Below are 22,314 nucleotides of genomic sequence, written 5' to 3'. Positions count from 1 at the left end.
GCCATCCCTGACAATATAAGTGTTTTAATTTAAAAGTTAACTTTTTCTGCAATTCTCATCTGAATGTGCAATGAGTTATGGTGCCAACAAAATGATCTATGAGTGAAAACAGAAGTAACATGTTTCTGCAAATTGCTCTGCGTGAAGAAATAATGTCAACAGGAGCAAAATTTAAACTGATTAAACGACTGGCTGAAGGTTTTGAGTCAGATATATTCAGGAATAAATGACCATTTTTTTTATATTTTACGTGAGCACATTAAATCTGGTTAATAGAGCAATGTATTAATGCTGACCTGTTTGGCTGTGCAGGGAAAATATTAATTTTTACAAGATCAGAGTGGCACATGAACATCAACAACAACAACAACAACAAAAAACTACGTTACTGACTGTTGGGCCATGCCAGCAGAAACATGTCTTTTGAATGCATATAAACTAATACGATGCATGGGGCTGTGGAAGCCATTTATATTCCCCCTCCAGTGTTATTACACTTAGGAATACTGCATGTTCTGAAGCCAATTGTTGCCGAATTTAATGAGGATTTAAGTGCACACCATCACACACCATCAGCAGACGTGTCTTGTGCAGTAACAGCAACCCAGTTGTGACCATCACCAGATAAAAAAAAAAGCAGTGGATGGTGCCATCAGGTTCCCAGCGATTTAATGAACTGTTACATAATCTGCTAATCCTCCCTCAAACTGTACGTGTGGCACATTACGTAGCAGCAGAGATTACACCCAGGATTACACACATTCAGCACCCCATGTTGTTCAGCAAAAAGGCCGGACTTGTTTAAACTGTTGACGCGCCAGCATTGGAAAGAAGACAATAATTCAATTCTGATGGAAGCCTTTTATGTACGAAGTTACGAAATTAAAATGGAACGCAACATTTTGTTGTTCAGATAATGAAAGAGAGGTAGAATCCATTCCGGGGAATTTATTGCAAAAAGCAGTAACATGCAGCGCTACAAGCAATCTGACATAATTAAAAAAAAGACTGAAGAATGTGTGTGTGTGTGTGTGTGTGTGTGTGTGTTTGAATCCACAAGGAGCATGAAAATACTGCTTACAGATGTGCCTAAAGTGTGCCAGTTTTGACCAAAACGTGCACTTACCATTAGAATATGGTGTCTCACATAGCGTGAGAAAGTCTACGATAGGATAATCCATCTCCAGCACCGCAATACTCTTTCCGTGCATAACTGTCAGACATGGCCTCCGTCCCACCGTGTCGTAGGACAGACCACCAGAGAATATAATGAAAGGGTCCCTAGATACATATAGAGGAGAAGCATAGCAACACAATATTTCGTCAAACTATTGCAACTGTTTTGTATATATATTAATCATGATGACCGGTATCAAGATGTACCAATATTTTTAATAAATTAAGAGATCCCAATCTAACCAGTTTCTCGCTCTATAACAAACAGAGTAGCCGCTGTGCCTTCACCCCACCTGTTGCGGCACGTTGCTGCTCAGCTGGTAGAAAGAAAGCTGCTACACGTTTTCTATGTTTGCAACAATAATGGACGGAAATATTTCCCTTAGGAAAAAGCCACAGTCATGCTGTGAAAAGCAAACCTCGTCACTCTTGTTAAGGTAAGTGCATTTTTAAAACTGACCAGCTGTATGTGGTCCAGACATTTTCTGCAAGGTTGTCATTAACATTTGTCACCTTAATATTAGCTAATTAAAAAAAAAAAAAACAAAAAAAAAAAAACTTTAGGTTATAGTGAAAATATCTAATATAAATACATAGATAAATAGAGGTTTAAGTATTTTAAATATTGCGTATTTAAGAAACTGGGTACAAATGATTAAAATCACACTGTTAGACTGTGCCATAATTGGTTTAGCTAAAGATGAACATAATTTTATTCAGAAACTTTATTCTATAAAACATTATTACATAGCATGGGAAATGCAGCTTAGCAGCTTTTAACCCATGTTAAGGAACTTGCTGTGTTATTTGTCAACTATGTACGCTATTTTTGGAAAAAAAAAAAAAAAAGAAATTCTTGTATGTAAGAGGGAGCCTACCCATTTCTCGTTGTTTTATATTCCACTTTAAGAATGGGTTTACACGGCTCTGGCTTCTTTCCATCCTTGGGCTGTTTTCCTAAAATAGAACAAACAGAAGTTACTTTACTTTGCCCGTTCGTTGCTTCCTCGTCTCCTCCTTTCTTCGTGTTTCTCGTCATTTAATTTCCCCCCTGAAGCAACACTTAAAACGCTGGGCTGAACAGTCGTAACAGCAACAGAAGACTTCTACAGCAGAGGAGAGGAAGACAACGATGGATAAGCGCTGCAGAGGTCTGGTGTTTGCTGGCGATTCTGCCGAGACAATCAATTTTTAAACGTCAGGGGTTTTCGAGTGTATAGGAAATTCGAATGCATTTAGATTTTTGTATAACGATAAGGCATTGAACGTAATGACTCCTGATGTTCCAAGGTGATCCCTCCCACAGGGCGTACAGAGCAAATCTGTTTAAAATAAAGAACACTTTTAATAACGGATATCAAAAAAGACAATTAAGGAGGGACTTAAAAGCCTTACTTAAATGAGTCAAAGGAATTTGCATAATTGCCCATTAAATACCAAAGTAATTACGTATGAAGCAGTGAGGGAAACAACTAATTAAAAAGCTGGTGTGGTGAAATCCTTTCTGCATTTCCTTGCATACTAAAAAAAAAAAAAGCTTGAAAAGTCTAACTTTTTCCCTTTGGTTTAATTACTGTCTTTGTTCTCGTCTAGACTCTTTTGCTCTCTGACTTGTTGACACTCCCACACAACCTCCCCCCCCCCCTTTTTTTTTTTGTTTTGAGGTCCAGAAACTGTCAAGGTGTATGTGATGCGAGTATGTGATGCAGGGAGGCAGAAAGGTACGAAGTGAAACATCTTCATACGAGTCGATTTGTATTCAGAACGACATAAACAGAGCGGCGGCAATGGAGTGCATGTATTAAGGCACGAGGTACAGCGAACAGAGGCGGATTATAACCGAGCTGACAATAGAACCTCTAATTGAAACTGCAAGGGAATCATGAGCAGGCAAATACGTGGAGGAACGCTTTCAGTGAGCACGCATCTAACAAAATGCATGATGCATGTTTAATGGACAGCTTGGATTTTGAACGAAAGAAAAACAACAGAATCAACGGCTGTCGATTTTTAGCCAAAAGGGGAAAGTATTATTTATTTATGTTTTTTAGACAAAATGGATTAAGCAAATAGATATGTTTGAAAAATAGGATATAAAATTTCAAAATATCTCAATGCAGCAAGTTCTATGAATAAGTTGTGCACATCATTTCCGAAGTTAAACAACAAGTAATCAAGGCCATCAAGGTTTTCAGATGTGTGGAGCCAAAACAAACAAACGATAAAACAAACAAAACAAAACAAAACAAAAAAACTAATATTTTTATGACAATACCATTTAGCATTATGGTAAAGTAATGAGATATTCTTTAGGATAAAAAGATCAAGAATTTTTCCCTTTGAAAATACATACCGTCATTTAGCATACAGTAAACAATTGGAGACAAAATTGTTGCAGATTATTAAGTAAAAAATTATAATCAGCAACAATGTGAACTAAATCACAAAATACAAACTTTGTTAAAAATAGTTGCCTAGTAAATGCAATTCTTTCAGTCCTGAATTTGCTAGTTTTTGGGTTGTTTGCAACAAGAATGACTGAAAACAGCTCAAAGGATTTTTTTTTTCCCCCCTTCTTTTTGCTTCAGGAAAATCTGCTGATGAACTACATCTGTGGAGAAAAAGGGCTGCATGGAAAAGCAAAAATTTACTTACAGGGGATTTGGGTAGTGTGGATGAGGACAAAAGAGCCAGCTAAATATGTCCTAGGCATTTCAGTTCATGTTCCCAGGTAACATATAGCAGGGAATCCACCCATGGCAACATCCTGCTTTGTTTTAAGAAAATTAGGCTCCTAATTAAATGCTGGCCACTCCAACTGTGGTGAGGTTGTGTATGAATAATGTACTGCCTGTGCTTCTTTTCATTTGTTTCATTCTTGCTGGGAAGAAGTAGCATTATTCTGACATGACGTCTACTGTTTAAGAGGGGGCCTCCAGTGAGTGCAGCTCACAATGGATGAACACTCCATCTACTACGATGATGTTGCAACTCTCTCTTTCCATTGCAAATGTTGACCTGGTAATGAAGTAACCAGGTTAATATGCCATTACTAACCTGGTAATTGTATCATCAATGAAAATGACATGAGTGTCTCTCATTCAGACACTCATGTCATTTTTTTTTTTTTTTTTACATAAAACTCAAAAAGTTTTATTACAAATGAAATATGGCAGCACACAACAAAGAAGAATGAGCAGAAACAGGACTAACTGGATATGGAAGAATCTGTGATCAGCTGTGAAAATATATAACAATTCCTGTGCATATGCATTGTATCATATTGACCCTTATAAAATCATTATGTAATAGGTCAATTTCCAGGGGAAAAAAAAAACAACAAAAAAAAAACTTTTAGGGATGATTTGTTGATTCTATAAAATAATTGAAACGCAAATAACCTTTTGCTCAAGACATTATTCAATTATTGCTTATAATACAAATAGCAACAGGGCATCATAGGCCTTTCTGGACAGACAGTAATAACAAATACAGTGGAAGCTCGAAATACGGAGGCGTCCGAATGCAAATTTTCTGAAAACAAATGTTTAGGTTGTACTTGGGCATGTGATTCAGGGCATGGGAAGACTGCTGGACGGCTCCCAAGAGCCTGAACTCTTCCTAAGATTTTGAAACTCGGGTCCAGAAGCAATTGTCTATGAACTGTTTTCTTAAAGCTCCTTGGATTGTCTAGGCCTTGCGATATCCTGGCGACCTGTCCAGGGTGTATTTAAAGTTTCACTGCATATCTATATCTTGGGAAAAGCATGCTGCCACAAACTCATATTGTATTTTCATGTATTATTTGTAGATATTCATTTCCTATCGAAATTTTGAACATTATACCAATTGGTATTTGTCGCTAGTTACATCTAATATTAAAAACTAAAACCGACATACATATTTCCTTATGATAAATGGATCTTCAAGTTGTTAAACCAGTTAACTCTGGGTTTCTGGAGAGTGCCACAGAGCATGTGTTGGGAGCAAAATATTAAATAGGTGGGTGACGTTGTGAATGAAGACGCAGCTCGTGAGTCTTCATCCCCTTACCATGCGGTGTGATTGTCTGTATGGGTTTTCCTTGGCCTCTGATGTTCCATATGGTCAGAGTTCCATCTGAGTGACTGCAAATGAACTGTTTTCCCTCGTGATGCCAGGCAACTGAGTGGATAGCCTAAGAAATTACAGACAGAAAGGCAAAGAGAATGGGGGAGGTCAGGGGAAAGTGGTTGAACAGGACAAGGACGTCACGTGCCACCATGTCCCTTACGCCAGACGTTTGCTGCAGCGCTGAAGCCATACAGTACACGTTACTTGTAAAAGGTTTAAAAGCCTGTGACTGTGTGCTCATGGACAGATGGTAGATGAGAGGGGGAAAAAAATGGCTTCTGAATTGTTATTATGGTACGCTACAGTCAGAAGAGTATTTTAAGAGCCATTTCTTGATCATGATAAAACAAGAGATGCTTAAGAGTTATTATTAGCAGGATTGAACTTAAAACATAAGGGTTTCACATCATAAATGTAAAACATGCTTGAAGTAACAAAAGGATCTGTATGTAATGGAATAAGATCACATCACATAGTGTTTCACGTTTCAACATTTTGTATTTGAACTATTACATGTGAGAGGTTTATAGCTAAAGTGAAAAAAGATTACCAGTTAAGTCTTGATTGTGTTTCAAGTTTAAAAACTCAAAACTTGAAACTATTTACCACATAAAACAAAAAAAAAATGTCTTAATTCTGTTCCTCTTATATCATTAATCATAACTGTTGTGGCGTGTCTAGCTTACATAGTTTGCTGAATTTTAAGAAAATAACTACAACAACTGATATGGGAAAATGACTGCTTTCATACCACACCAGTAGTTTATTTATATAGTCTGTTGTGTTAAATTTCAAAAGGAACATATCCATTCAGAGAAAAAAAAAAATCAAACCCCCTCACTTTTCCCACTTACTCTAAAGCAAAACGAATAATATTATTTTGAAAATATCCACAACCCACCCAGTGTTTGTAGGTCCGTAACAGATTTAAACATTTAAAAACAGCTACATAAATCTTTACAACTATTATCAGGAAAAAAACAAACAAAAAAAAAAACTCTGCAGCATTTTCTTTAACATGAGTGAATTTCACAGTAGTAAATTCAGTTAACTCAACATGATTCAGAATTAAACACACTCATCTACAGGAGGTCTCACAGCTGAGTGCATAAGAGCAGAAACCAAGCAATGAAGTCACAGGAGCTGTGTGTTGACTGCTGAGACTGGATGGTGGATGAAGACGTTTTGGCAGGAGGAATCTCTGCCAAAAATTGAGTGATCTCAATTTTTGTGGACGTGACAACAACCACTAGGATGCTGCCATAGATGGCCCCCCCACCAAACAGTGTAATAAGGAGACAAGAGTATTGATCACAGACATGACCAATAATCCAGTGGTCACATAGGCAGAGCTTGTGTGTTAGCTTATACACTAATTTTAACATACTGAATGGAGTAAGTCCATGTTACTCAACATGCTTGTAACTCTCCACATGGTATTGACTACATTGCAGCTTACTTGATGTTCATTTTTAGCATCAGAATGCTGGGTTCCAACCAACGGGTACGCTTTGGCAAGCCCCGTTTAAATTTCTTAAGAAATTTCTAGTTCTACAAATGCCATCATCTTATACTGGAGGCACTATTCACTCTTTATAAATTTAATGAATTAGTGTCTCAACACAGAAAATGGATTTGCAGCTCAGAATGAAAAAAGCTTCTTTTTAAATGTTTTTTTTTTTTAAGCGTTGTTAGGGAGTAAATACAAATTTACACAGTAGGATATCCTTTAAGTCAAGGAAAGAGTCTAATTGATACAAAACAACACAGAGTTATTTTCAAACATGATTCCTTAACATGTTATCTAATAGCTAGTGATATTTGCTTATGGAATTTCCTTATTTCCTTTGTATGAAGATTTGTTGTGCGTGGTAAAAGTGGTGGGTTCAGTGAGCCGCAGCCAAGGAAGAAAGATGAGCTTGTCATCAATTCCCCACAAATGAATCACTGGAGTGCTGCGCCAAATGGCATGGATGTACTCCTGTAGGTGTCCTGAATGAAGTGTGAAGAAATTTCTCATTTTGCAAAATATATCTGGACTACACGCTTTTGAAATAGTCCCAAGTTATCCATGACTAATTCAGTTGTTTCTTCAAACATTCAGAGCTGATTTTTATTTTATTTTGTAATCAGAATTTCACGGTGACACTGGGAATGACAGACACTTTGAAGATATTTCATTTCGCCTTATTTGTAAACAATTTCTTTTAAATTAAAATTTGCAAACTACCTATACCAAAGCAACTGGTCAAACATGAGATCGACTCTTAAAGACAAAGCATCAAACTGAAAGACCTAACAGAAAAATCGATCAGATTTTCATGACCAAGATCCTTCATTCACACCATCAATAGTTTCCTGACAGGCAACAAACCTTCAGACTTCTAAAAGTCTGTTCATTTTGACAGTCCCAATGGGCGACAATCCACTACGCTTAATTGGAAAATGAGCAGGGTAATTAAAACACATGGTACTCATCAAATCAAACAATACCAATTAAAAAGACTAATTTCATGATTTATCACATTAGGCTCATTTCCACAGATTGGTCATTAGGGAAGAGAGAATACAGTCAACAGTCATTATAGTCACAGGATAACACCACACACTCACAGACACATGCACTTACAGCAAGGCTAATAAGCACAAATTAATATTGCCAAAAGAAACCAGATGCACGGCACAGGCATCAATATTCCCAGCCTTAGCTGGAGTATCGTCTGGCAGCATTGTATCATGCTGGGGACCCATAGGAGCTCTAAAGTACCACATACACAAATGTCTCGTTCAATCACTTCAGAGCACAATAGGCTGACCAAGAGAAAGCACTTAACAGAAAATTACTTTTTATTTCTTTTTTGCTTTTAAAGACTTTTTTCATCCCTCATAAGACTGTAAAGGTTAGTCAAGTAGAAACAATAAGATTCTGAAGAATCCATTTTATTTTTATTTATTTATTTATTTTTAAATTAGGATCACATTCTGGTAGCACTCAAATTGGAATCTAAAAAAAAAGAGGTGGTTTTAGTAATAAAATAGAAGAGGCAGATTCTTTGGATTGGATACATAGGTTAACATATTTCAAGATATTTTTGTTTATTTTGACTTACAATAATAAAAAAAAGTCTCAATATTTTAGGATTTTATACAAAAAAAAACAAAAAAACAAAAAAAAACAGCACATTACATAAAACCAATAAAAAAGCATTTTAAATACATACATACATTCTGACATTATAGCCAGGGAAGGTAAGCTACAAAATCTGGATGTTTTACAGAGTGCTGCATGCAGGCATATTAATGGAAAGCTTAGCTAAAGAAAAAAAAACTCTGGTAGAAAAAGTAAAATCCTTTAGAAGTTTGTGGAGCAAAGCTCAATTTAGAAACTGAATGGAGTCTCCCAAGCCAAAGACCATGGCAGGACCTGGAGACAATGTCAGAAGCATCTTATTTGGGCTAAGAAGAATAAGAACCAAACTATTCCTCAGTTTTCCAAAGTCTGTCTTTTGGATGAAAGTAATTTTTGCATTTTGTTGCTAATCAAGTCTCAAAGCCTGGAAAAGAAAAGCATGCTATGTGCTGCTGTTTGTACACTATCTTTAATCAGGTCAGCAAAGCGGAAAATTTCAGAGAGCTTCATACTTCCCTCTTTTTACAAGAAGGGGGAATCATCAATTGCCACCGTAGTTTTATGGTAACTGCGGGGTGGTGTGTGCTTTTGACTTTTGATTTTTATTTTGCAAATTTCCTTTAAAATTTGGCTCATAATGTAAGGTGACCTTTAAAGGTGCTTATGAGATGCATAGTTAATAGACTTTATAGAGAGACCGATTTCATTTTCCAACAGGACTTGGCATTTGCTTACACATAACCACTTATACCCGTTTTAATGACCGTGGCTTCACTGTGTTTGATTGGAGGATCGTCAAGAAGGAGATAAGAGACATCAAAAGCAATAAAGCAGAAGAGGCGAGGGCAAAGGAAGCTGGCCTGTTACAGGCTAATCACCTCCACGCAAAACCTCACTGCTGCACTTATTGATGCAAAAGGAGCTTCAACCAAGTATTGAATGCGGTGGAGGACTGGAGGACAGCGCTGAAATCTCCTGAACAGATCCATGAATCAGATTTGGAGTAAAAGTCTTAAACATAGTTGCACCTTTTCTTGCTGTAACCTGAGCCAGAATTCACATTTTACCAGTCATGCTCATACAGATCCGATCCCACTCACTTCAGAGTCTCGGTAGTCATCTTGTTTTAACATCTGCTGTTAAATCAAATTTATTTTAAATGACCAGTAAAGCCAAAAAGTCATGGACTAGACAGCAGCTCCACATGTCTCCAGAATCGTATTTTATTTATTAATCTGAATGTTGGTTTTTCACTTGCTTTTGGCCAAAATCATTAACTTTAACAGAGGTATATGTTTTAGATACAATACTGTGCGAATGGTGTCAATGTGATACGAAACTGAAATTGGATTGCTTAAATAAATTTCTGATGAGAATCTAAATAAGATGCACCTGTAGATAACAGACAAAAAAAAAACAACAACATTCATTTCTCAGTAACTTCCTGATTTTTAGCATTTCGTAAGTCTTGAATAAACCTTCCTCACCGGAAAATATATTATTTACATAATTTAACTTTTGACCTTTGTCCTTAAAAACTACGCAACTCCCCCAAAATGTGACTGAATACAGATTTATGTCCACGAGACATACTTGGGTAATTGTGTGCACGCAAATATTCATCTATGACAAGAAAGTCTACGGAAACAAGCACTCGGGGCAAAATGTCAACACCGATTCCCACTGAGCAATTCATTCTCGCTTTGGAATGAGAAATCCACTTTGGGTCTGTTGTTGAGTTGCTATTGTTATATAAGCGCTGAATAAAACAATCCCCATTGAGCTCCTTAAGATGTTTTCTGTAATAAAAAGATGCTTCACAATCACATTTCATGACTGCAGCGAGGAAAGAGGCTTAGATAAAATTAATCCTAAAACACAAATGCATCTTAGATTTTGGGGTTGCTGTATCCTGACTAATCATTAGATTTGTACCAAAAGAGAAACTTAATCCCAACTGTAATATCAGATAAAAGGTCAAAAGTTTACACAAAGCTCAGCAATACCGACCCGTTAGCAATATATTGCTACAATGACATGAAATCAAATTTGTTTTCACTTATTTAAAAAGTAGGTATTGTCAAGTTATCCTTAGCTTTCTTAGCTAATATTCAGCTTATATTCAGCAAATATTCAGCACACTGATGGACATCACTTGGTTCTAAACAGCTTTAAATGGTCATCTGTCTGGCTTCATAACTAATCTTGGAGAAGAAAACAAAAAGTAAACCAGAGTTTACTTAAAAGGTCACAAATAATCCATTTCAGATTTGAAAGAACAACTGCAAAACAAATAAATAAATAAATGGTTTCAAAACTAAGAGTTTTTGTCCCATGATTGCTTTTGTTTTGAAATTATAATAACTTCTCCTGGTTCTATGAACAATACAGCGTCACTAAAACTCTCCTCGGCGGGTTTAGAGGAAAGTCACCAGTCGGCTGTGTGTCATGGCCTAAAAAGGGGAGCTCCGATTAAAAAGACTGAAGGGGAAAACACAGTGGTGCTGCTCGATGCTCTACAAATATGGCAACAATTACAGCTACCCAACAGTGCCAGTGTCTGACACAGCAGGTTCACGCCAGTTCGCACACGCCGTTTCAAAAAACTCAACAGTGTGTGCAAGTTTCCAGACGATGCTGCTTCGAAATCAACGTCTGTAAACAGTTGCAAGTATTAGCACGCCTTCCTAAGGCAAATAAAACAAGTTACTAACTCACCAACATTGGCTTTTCAGGTTCAGAACAGAAGGTCTGCTTGAAGGTTTGAATAATTAGTTAAAAATCAAAATAAATCCGGCTTTTGCATGCCTGTGTTGATTGTGGAGATCACGACTGAGTCTGAGTGTGTAAAATAAGCTTCACCTCTTTCTCCGTCTTAATGCGTCTCCACACAAACATTAACATAATCAGTTTTGTAGCACTAATTTATTGCTTATTATTTATTTTTAACAATGGTAATAGCATGTTAATTTTTTAATTAAATCAGTTACACCAAGTAGTACATTTAAGCACACATTAATAATTCAGCACAATGAAAAAGTGGTACACTTTAAGTTAACATAGGGTCAGGACATATTAGACTGTTGCTATTCAGTGGCAATGATATTCAAGAATAACGATAAGCTTTCTCAGATTACGCCTCAGTATTGAATTAAAATAATAAGTGTAAAACTTATAGCTGTAACTGCAATATAGTCCTTAATGTTTATAATTTATATAATATGTATTTTCACAACTCTCCTCCACAAACAGACACCCAACAGATTGGATGCACAGCTCCATCGGACACAAGGCAACTGCTGCCCAACTCACGGCTACAATGGAGTGTAAATTTTAAAAAGTTGTGTACAATCTTGAATCAGCACTTCTATTAAAAAAAAAACAACAAAAAAAAACGGAAAAACTTCACATTCAGTTTAGAAAATGGAAATACTATCACAATTTCATCTTTGCAAGACATCGATAGCCAGAAGCAAAGATTTAAAAAAGCTTAAAATATAAATATTAAGAATTCCATAGAACTATTGAGACATAAATAAATGAGAGCACAGAGAAAGAGACTGCAATCTGCAAGATGTAGAAAAGAAAATGAGTTCGGAGATACACGGCAAATGGTAGGTTGTTTGTAGAGCTGACAGCAGAATAAATGAGAGAGCTGGAACAATAGGACTATTAAGAGCATGACAGGAAAATAAAATAAAATCCTGCATTCTGTCAGAGAGCAACATCAACCAAGAGACAAACAAAAGAGGATAGAGGGGCAGAGAATTAAGATCGGGCTGCCAATTTTGGACGATTCTTTAGGTTCAAACTATGTCCAAAGGTTTTGAGTCAGGTGGGACAAGGGAGGAAGGGTCAGTGTGACAGATGCTCTCTGGCTGGCACTTACTGGAAACCCATAGTGCTGATCTGCAGCTAATAATAGACAAACCACTGAAAGAACCATAGTGGATGATGTGCTCTCTCAGCTCTTTGAGAGCTTGTAAAACCAAAGTTTTATTGGTTCAGCTTTTTGTTCAAACTTCAGCAAAAATGCTGTGGTTATTAAGAGGACATGTTAACTTCCCAGATTTTGCTGACAATTCTTAAATATATCACAGCATCTGCAACGAAAAAAAAAAAAAAACTTTCACTTCTGTCTACTTGCAGATGTTATGATGAAAAAATGGACGTAAAAAAAATAAATAAATATCAGCCTACATCACTTTTTTTGTATCCATCTTTTAAAACCCAGAAACTCATTTTGTCTCTCACTCAAAAATTTCCATGATAACCAACAAGCTGCAATATTAGCTTATTTGAAACTCTAAATCCAGAGCTGCTTTGAATGTTGGCTCGCTCTTTTTTGAGCGCAATAAGACGGGGTGGCGTCCGTGTTCATTTCTGTCAACGACATTGATTCTTGGCAGCAAGCTTCTGGGCAAACACTGGGGTTTGGATGAAAACGCAAGAAAAACAGAATTTTGCTAGAAGTGTACAATGTAGTTTGGAAAGGGATTTGATAGATGAATAGATGACTACACTCTTTTTCATCTGACGAGAAAGAGTTTGCACTTAGTCATGATCTCATGGAAGACTAATTGTTGAATGATTGGTTGTGCACATATTTATTAAGTTCTACTGTTAGAAAATCATTTTTTTTACACAAAGCTCTCATTCAAGTTTTGGGCTAAAAAAAAAACAACCTTTTTTAACATCTTGCATTCCAATTTTATTAGTAATTTCCTGAACATCTTGTATAAAAATGGATTTAATCTCCATGTCCTCGTTGTGAAGTCAGTCCAACTAAGTGTTGCATCAGCCGTGTCCATCAGAGCATTTCTGGAGTCATATTGAAGTCACAGCACAATCTTAGCCACAATGCCCTACCGATGTGGCACGTCGGCAAGCTAGAGGAGGGTTCCAGGCCAAATTGCTCCACAAATGTCAGATGTTTTCTAATAACTGAATTCATTTGCCTACTAGGAATCTGATGGCTACATTTTCAATGAGAAGCAAAAGAAGAGGTCAGTGTGTTTCGGCATCTTTTCATCCTTCATGTGCAAGTAAATCTAAGGAAATGCAATGGAGGAGCACTTCCTTTTGAACTCCTCCAGTTCCCACCCTACGAAAGCAACAGCCCAGTCTCGGGAGAGTTAGAGTTAGGACGAGGATAAGCCCGTTTGGGAAGATTCAGTTCTAGAGACTGTAATGCTCAGCAGCAGAGAGAGGTCATTAGTTTATCTAAGGGAGATGGAAACAGCAGCCGCAGAAAGCAACAGAATGAGCTCCTAACGTACCGAAAACACATAATCTTCTCTGCTGCTTGTGTTTGTGAGTGTCTGTATCTCAGAGCCATGCCAAGAAAGAAAAATGATCCGATTCTCCCTAACTGGTGGTCACAACAGTACCACAGAGATCAGGGTAAAAGCAAGTGCCTGTTGAACTGTGCATATGCCCATTAGTTTTTTTTAAGATTTAGGTTCATAAGCACAAGCTTCTCTTCAAAGCTTCAGTTCATGCTAGGGCCACTTTACGAGCACACAGCCACGCAGGATTGATAGAAAAGCTCCGGGTGGTTTTCCGGTCCGAGTCACTCGCCTAATTTCTTAGCTTATTTTCAGAGCGCTAGACGCTTATTTCCTTTAAAGTCACTCCTGACAATCTAATGCCAAAGCTGAAATCACTAACAGTCGTAAACCCGACTGTCAATTTGTAAAACTAGCTCTAAAGAAACATATACACGTTTTACAAGTTAGATGCTGACCAGGATTTTTTTATTCCTCCATACTGATTACATTCATTTAAGAATAGGCATTTGCTGATAATGTGCCCCAGGAAGTGCGAATATGTTGCACCTAAAGAGGATTAAACTAAAGCTGCAAAATTATGATAATTTGCCACCTGAAATGTGCATTTTTTTTTTCCTAAACATAAAACTAAAAACAGGACCTGTATTCCCAAGGATTCTCAAAGCACATCCTAAAACATCCTGCAAATGAATCCCAGCTTAAGTGTGATTTAGCCAGCTGCTGAGATCTAATACACCCCACTAATCAGAAATTACCAATCACTGACTTGGATTAAGAAAAGTATGTTATGATGATGATTCTATGCAAAATGAAACGAGTTGCCACACAGCATTAGCATGTTTGATCACACTCCATTTACATCCTCATCATCATTTTGATTTGTCTCAGCTTCTTGCCATGCCGGTAATTTCCCCATATCATCTATTTGATATCAACGTCTGTACATAACTGTCGGTACATTTTTGCGATCGCCTGTTTGTACAAACTTGTATGATCTGGTGAAACAACTAACAGCCTCTGCAAAGAAAAAAAAAACAAACAAAAAAAAAACATACCCGTTTTTCTAACTGTCTGGCATTAAATTTAATTCGTTTATTGCTCATAAGCGTGCACGAACATTTCTCGTCGTTTTTTTCAAAATTATTTTTCTCACGTGTAAATTTACTTTAATCTGAGGATGCTATTTTTAGTTGGTGTACAGTATTATTTATCATTTGTTACAAATTTACTCTTATTGCACAGTCTTATTTTTCTGTTTTTTTTTGTTTTTACCTTTGGGTTAATGTGCATTCTTCCATTTAAGTTGCTGCTGGTACAACTTAACTTCCCCATTTAATGAAAAGGCACAAGTTCCCTATGCATCAAAAAACCTACACAACATGATTCTGCCGCCCCTGTAATTCTAGTTATGAGTCAACCATTCAGAAGCTTCTGAAGCAATGAATGGTTGCTAAAGGCAACAACAAATTACCAATGACATTTGAGGCTTTACAAGGCATTTAAAGGCATAGTAATGGCCTATAAATCAATGACCTTGTGAAGTCTAAAAAAAAAAAAAAAAAACCTTGGCTATAGAACTACCAACAAGCTTTAAATTTCACATTTAACCCCTGTCAGATGTGCCAACTATACAATGAGCTTTACTGAAGAGCTAATAAAAATTGGATGTCAATTTGACTGCATTAACAGCACTCTGCTGTCAATCAAATTAGCAAAGTAAAGAGGAGGGGATGGATTCTAGGGGGAACTCGCTTCTGGCTCCTGCTTCTAAAATCCTTTCAAGCAACAGCAGTTTTTATCATTCAGGGGAAAAAACTCATTTTAAAAACATTACATTTTATGTTATGAAGAACATTCTAGGGAGCAAATAAAACAACATGTGCGTTTTACATTAATCGCTGCAATGCAACATTCAGATTTCAGATGTAGAAGTATTAACAAGCAGAATGGATGCAAGTTTGGGTGTTATTTGTGTCCAACACGTCTATTGGTCTTAAATAAGAACAATATAACTATCCAGAGGATTTATATATTAGAATACAACAAAAATAAAGGCATTCAGAATCTAAGTTAAAAGTCACTGACCCTTTAACCAACATATATTCCTTAAAGCATGTATATATATATATTTTTTTTTTCATTATAAAGAATATTTCCAGGAATCTCCAAAAGGCAGGAATTAATAACTCTCCACGTTACTCTTATTACCAAGAAAAACACGAGTACATTTTTGTGCACACTATATTTTGCAGAAGAAAAAAAAAAAAAAAAGGTGCAGTCCATGACGCTTAAAAACAGTTTTGTCTGACACATCACTTTCATATTTCATTTTATTTTTTTGTGTATGGGTTTTATCCCATTATCTAGTGCACATTTGGGAGAAATCGATAGCCGAAACCGAATATGGATAAATGGTATAAAAATTAAGAATCTAACAAATGCAACAAATAAAAACAAAAACATCCGCTTAGATCTTTTATTTAGATCAAAGCAAATCTAAGCACAAACAGTCAAAGAGTGACTAAACTCAGAACCAATATTGCTGTTAAATTACCTTTTAATTGGTATTCAGGTAGTGTTTACTTTTTGTACTTTTCAGTTGCCTCTGATTTGTTAAAATGTTTCCATTTAACCAATTTAACAGATCTGTTATTTACAAGATAAATGTTTTAATAAGTATATATTTATCGTTTTTCCATTTTCTCTATTTTCCTAATCACATGTATTCCCATTTGACAAAAGAAAGAGAAGGTAAATTGTCAAAAGTAGAAATTAGAAAGAGACATGCTGAAAGGTGACATATTACTATGCTAAAGATCCCAGTGGTCCACAGATACTGATAACAGTGTCTTCATAACACTGCAGAGACACAGCCTGATAAGACTGATTCATTGCTCTGTTTTCCTCCTATCTGCTGACTGGTGATCCTGTCAATTTTCTGCCACAGTGCGACATTTTAGTCAATAAATGTGAGCTTTGAAACGTACTGATGGTCTGCACTTCTTCTAACAGCTCCAAGCAAAGCAAACACTCAGTAAAAATTAGCATGTCCACCTAAGTTTTCATCAATGTCACAAGGAACTGAAGTCAATAAAGCCATGGGACTCCAGCAGAGTGACCCGGGGCATCCTGCTGACTGTACTTTTTCGATTGACGACAGAGTCCAGGTGCTTCTAAAGAATCAGCTGCCACCCTCCAATAGTATTGTAAAAAAGAAAAACAAGCAGGCCCCAGGTCTGATTATGTTAAAATTGAATCTTAGTAATAGATACATTTTTAACAAACACTTTACTTTTAGAAAACACAGCTCAGGCAGGTCATGAAAATCTGATCCAGTTTCAAGGTTATAAAAGAGACAACGGTAAGTTCACCGCTGATTGAAAACCAAAGGAAAAGACTCAAAAGGGAAGAAATAAGTCAGTGAGATTTGCCTACCTCATCGTAAGTGTAGCGATAGTCTGCTTTCTTTGATTTCAAATCCCACAGGACCACGATCCCAGACTCAAATCCAATTATAAGCTGCAGAGGAAGAGCAACAACCATTCAGTGAGACCGGGGGATAGAGTCGACCCTCTGATGAGCTGAAACTGAAGTAATACTCTTGACATTCCAGCACAGTATGATAGAAAGTCGGTGTAAGTAGCAACCTGCTACTCCTGGTTGACAGCAAAAAAAGGCAAGGAAAAAAAGGCTTGCAAAAAGAACAAAAGGCTGCTTTGATTTTTGACAACCTATTTAAGGAAACAAAACCTACCACACATATACCACACACACACACATATATATATATATATATATATATAAACAGAAAGCTTTACATGTGCTGAGACTTTTAGATTCATCTTAAAACGTGAAGCAATAAATAAAATGAAAAGAAATAATCTCAGCACTGTAAAGGCGCATTCTTACAGTAAGTGTTTTACAAATGAAGATAAATAATTTTCTTAAAATCTTTTTAAAAAATCTAATTTAAAGATATTTAAGTTTGCAGCTGTCATGTAGCAAAGTGTGAAGGTAGTGATGATACTCTACATGCAGTGCATATTGTGGACGCTGTATTTGCTGGGAAGCCTATATGAAGAAATACGTTGCAACATCAATGTTGTTCATGCAAACATTAAAATATGTATGCATGAAGTCCTTCATTTTTTTTTTTTTACAGTGCTACATTTTTTGACAGAATGATGGCTGAGAGAGCTCACAGACTTATTAGAACAGGCAGACGGATGAATCACAAACGCATGTAGAAGACATGTTCATCTGTTTGACAGCAAGAGTGCCACAAACATGCTCAAAGCATTAATTAGATCATTGTGATTTGATTGGTCACAACATAAGAATGAAGGGTATTGCTGGAAAAAAGGACAGGTAACAAAAATGTTTCCAGTGACTGGAAAAGGATTGCGACACAATAACGTTTTGTTACTTTGAAACACAGTGACCAGCAAACTGCAACAACAGGTGTACAGCAGTGGTTTGTCTGTGTGACCATATTTAGTTTTCTTTTGGTCGACAGGATAAAAGTTTCTAGTCCTGTGTTTTTCAACTTTAGAAAAGAGTTGCTTGGTAACTCCAAGCATTCTTAAAAATGTCAATTCATCAAGTGTCCTGAAGAAGGGATAAGCAGAACAAGAATTTGCAATAAGAACGGAAAAAAATGACCGAATATTCACAAGCAAAACACCTAGTTTCATTGCTGTGTGTGATCTAAACAAAAAACAATAATAATAACCTTTAATATGCGTTCTTAGATTACTTCTGTCCTACAGCTTGAAATGGTTCACTTCACATGAACCATTTCTGTTAACCTCCCTCAGTTAACTTCCAACTTTGCATGGGTGATTTAAAAGTACAAGTTAAATTCAGATAACAAAACTGCTTTAAGTTAGAAGTTTTCATCTCATATTCACGAATGTCATGTTATTCATATTCACCATGGTTCTCCGAGTATTTAGTTGAGAGTATTTAAATAGGAAGAGATCCAGCTTTTAAAATTAAAATTCCATTAAAATTTTAACAAAGCCAAATTCAAGGTTATTCCACAAACTTGATGTTAACATGTATCAATTATCAACATGTCAACATGTTGATAATTGTTTTGTTTGATAAACTAAAACTTTATCAAACAAGTTTTAGTTTGCATTTTGGATCACTATGTAGTTGGAACAACAAATTGTTTCCAAATTCCAACCATCTATATGTTGTGTTGAGACAAAATTGAAGAATTTGGAGTGTGTCCATTTTTTTCAACCACGTTGTGTGATTCACCCATATCAGTGGAATTGAAAACAAAATCCTCATCATGTTGCTAACAACTTGGTACAGTATTCTCTCAATTCTTTGACAGACTTCCAAACATTCTTCTCATTATTATAATCAAAGAGCTCAATCTTTATCTGCTTTAAACCTGAAACTGTACAGCAGCGTTTTAAATGTAAATGTCAACAACCATGAATTTCAGTCAAGCATTTGGTTATTTGTTTTGGAGCAGGATGTTCTTTCCTCTCAGTCTATATTGATTTTAAACCTGCTTAAGTGTGAGCAAGAACTGTGGTGCGTCACTAAGGTCTTGTTTACACTCGGCTTGAAACTTGTTTGGTTGTTCTTAAACATTCAAAACAGAAACTGGACACTACTGGCTACGATCTTAAACACATCCCATTACTGGTTTTGGAATCAAAGTAGCACAGTAACATTAAGTTTGAGGATGACCCAGAACTTAACCATGTTGAAAATGTGTGTAGTCATAAAAGTCAGGTCAAGGAAACCAAAGAGGTTAAAAGAGCTTTACCAATTCTGCCTAGATTTGCCCCCCCCAAAAAAATCATGTGCATTATGTGCCACTTACAAGAACATTTTACTAAATACAGAAAATCCACTATAAATTCAGGCTTTTCATTATCTGACATTGTTTGTTGTGTGATCATTCCACTCAGGGGAAAATCTGTTCAAATACATGATTGAAAGCCACTTATTAATAAACGTACATTGGTGACTGCAATGTGTATGAAAACTTCTGACTGTAAATGGCACTAAGTATTAAACCACAATGAAGAAATGTGCAGCTGCAGACAAAAATGTTGTGCTTTACCTTTCCTTCATCCATAGGATTATCACTTATGTGGACAACTGGTCCCGGGTGAGACTTGGAGGAACTTATGAGAGACAAAAAGACAGAACAGAAAATGTATTTTATCCATTTTGATCTATGATACCCAAAATAAAAAACAGCAACAGTGCCATGGGGGGAAAAAATCTGAGCCCCAATTACAGATTATTTCAGTTTTTTTGGTCAGACCCAAATCTTTGAGTTAATCAAACTATTTTTAACCTATGGCAAAGATAACCCAAGTAAATTAAAGCAAACTGCTTTTATTGTTTTAATCATTATGGTACATAAAAATCAGCAACAAAATAAAACTCCCCAAAAGCATGTAGACATATAGCATATAAACTCCAAAAGCCTTAGAATTGGTTTTATGTCTTTTTGGCTACAACCACTTGTTCTTGAATTATTTTATATTGTGGCATAATGTGTTGTTTTAGAAACCTTTTAGCCTACTTCATGTTGTCAAGCAGGTCCTATGTAGGTGATTCCAGTCATTTGACAATTACATTGGTAATTATGTTGCCAATTATGACCAAAAACAGAAGCTATTCATTCATCTATATTGAAATAAGTATTTTTCTTTTTAATCTATTTTTCATATTGCGTTTCTGTGAAAACTGTGTTAATATTTGCTTTAAAAAAATGTCATGGAAGCATTGTGTATATACAATGATATGTTAATTGACAATGTGCTTAGAGTGGTTAATGTCGGATCAATATGTATGTCTGATTAGTAAACAACTATTATTCAAAACATTCAGCTGAGAAAAACTGAATATAAAACCGAATAATGTACTTTTTTCTTTGGTGAAAGGATTGAAGGGAGAAGAGAGAAGACAACGCTGCTGCTCACCCCGTGGTGAAAAAAGGCAGCCGAAAGACATAAATTCACCAAAGGTTGTGATAAATGACTGTGTCAGTCCCTGGTGGCTGTGTGTACGCGAGTTTATGCGTCTGTTAATTTGCATGTCCGTGGAGAAAGCCTAAAAACGCCTCTTCTCTCGTCCTCCTGTCTGTGTCTTACCCTCCAGACAGCTTTGTGCCAAATTCCCCGTTTCAGAAATTTCCTAGCCTGCTCTTCCTTTACGAGGTGAGATGGGAAGGTCACTGCTGAAAAACGGCGATTGTTGTTGCTGTAAAAGCATAACTCTTAAACGGCGGAGGAAGGATAAGGACGCCAAACAAGGATAGGAAGGGGAAGCTAAATGAAAGATGCACAAAAGTGAGGAAAATTGGACACCTTCGTTTTGGTCCGGTTTATGACGGTGCACAATTTGTTTTTGGCACGCTGAGAAGCTGAAGGTGACGGATAGGATTTTCTGATGCTAAAATAAAACTGGAGTTGTACTGATGAAAGGTTACAATTACAGTTTCTGGTTCCAGTATCAGTTTAGGTCGAATACAATTTATCTCTGTGAACTTTAAAACGTAGCAGCCATATTTTTTTTTTCTACTTTTACACTAAAGTATAAAAGAAAAGAAAAACAACAAAAAAATACTCATGCAGTGAAAGCTTATTCTCAATCTTACTGACAATGTACGTCATGTGTCTTTTATAAATCTGTTCTTATGATAAATGGAAAATGAACTGAATTCGTTTAGTGCTCTCTAGTCAAACAAACAGAAATGCACATAAAGGTAAATCAGTTTATAACTTGGGAGTTCAGTGTCTTGCCTAATGACACTTTGAGGTGTGGTGGTGAGAAACTTAAAATCTCATTTTTAAACTTACATTAGCTGGTCCAGATTAAATTTCTTCCCAGTCACCATGCAATTAATTTGAGCATACCTGTATTACACTATTCAAGAAAAATGTAGATAGAAATAAAACTGCAACAAAAAGTTTTTTTTGTTTGTTTTTTTTTTGTTGTTGTTGTTTTTAACAGATGTGCATTGCCAGAATCTATAAATAAAATCAAAAGAAGAAAAACATATTTAACAATGGGCCTGTGTGCTCGTTTGTCTATTAGAAAGTAACAGTTAGTGGGCAGGCAGACAGTCAGTTGTCTCTATATTTAGCCTGTTGGTACTGGAGCCTTATTACCTAAGCTCTGCTGCAGCAGGATCTCTTGATGTGTCTAATACCCATTCACTGTCTGTATGTGAGCTAAGAGCTATCCACACATGAACGCACATCCACAGTCAAAAACATACATATCAGCACAATTAAGACATATTTGAACTCTTTCACACTTGCAAACAATATCCCCAATAGCATAAACAGCCTCCTTATGGATGTCAAAACCCGCCATCGTCACAGGGAGGTATGCTTACTTGTCCAACGACTTAATTCCATCTTTGCTATTCATCTTCAAAAATTCTGATTAAATTGTTTACAGCACATAAATCCAACACGAACATTTCCGCAAAGTCTCCAAATACACATTCAGGTTTGGAGATAAAGGAATCACCATGGCAACAGAGGCAGGATGGGCAGAGTGCACATAGGCTCCCAAAAACCATCTGTAGTCTGCCACGAGCAAACCGACACACCC

The 22,314-nt window shown here is 36.4% G+C and overlaps 1 protein-coding gene across 6 annotated transcripts in view; it reads right to left on the bottom strand.

Annotated features, from left to right (window-relative positions):
• Window positions 1–22,314, bottom strand: part of stxbp5a (syntaxin binding protein 5a (tomosyn)) — a 114,252-nt gene that overhangs the window by 28,006 nt on the left and 63,932 nt on the right. For all 6 annotated transcript variants that reach the window (XR_001661660.1, XM_007547543.2, XM_016669582.1 and 3 more), the window contains exons 6-10: window positions 19,802–19,865; window positions 17,146–17,229; window positions 5,230–5,353; window positions 2,055–2,133; window positions 1,127–1,281 (exon numbers count right to left, since the gene is read on the bottom strand). Coding sequence is in view for 5 of the 6 variants with exons in the window: in XM_007547543.2 (XP_007547605.1) it covers window positions 1,127–1,281; window positions 2,055–2,133; window positions 5,230–5,353; window positions 17,146–17,229; window positions 19,802–19,865 (506 nt within the window). In the remaining variant the exon portion in view is untranslated. The remainder of the gene's footprint in view (window positions 1–1,126; window positions 1,282–2,054; window positions 2,134–5,229; window positions 5,354–17,145; window positions 17,230–19,801; window positions 19,866–22,314) is intronic.

This window comes from Poecilia formosa, unplaced genomic scaffold (genome assembly GCF_000485575.1).
Source record: "Poecilia formosa unplaced genomic scaffold, Poecilia_formosa-5.1.2 Scaffold1, whole genome shotgun sequence".
In the NCBI taxonomy this organism is placed as follows: Eukaryota; Metazoa; Chordata; class Actinopteri; order Cyprinodontiformes; family Poeciliidae; genus Poecilia; species Poecilia formosa.
Note: the sequence above shows the minus strand (reverse complement) of the source record. Positions and strands in the feature narration are given on the sequence as shown.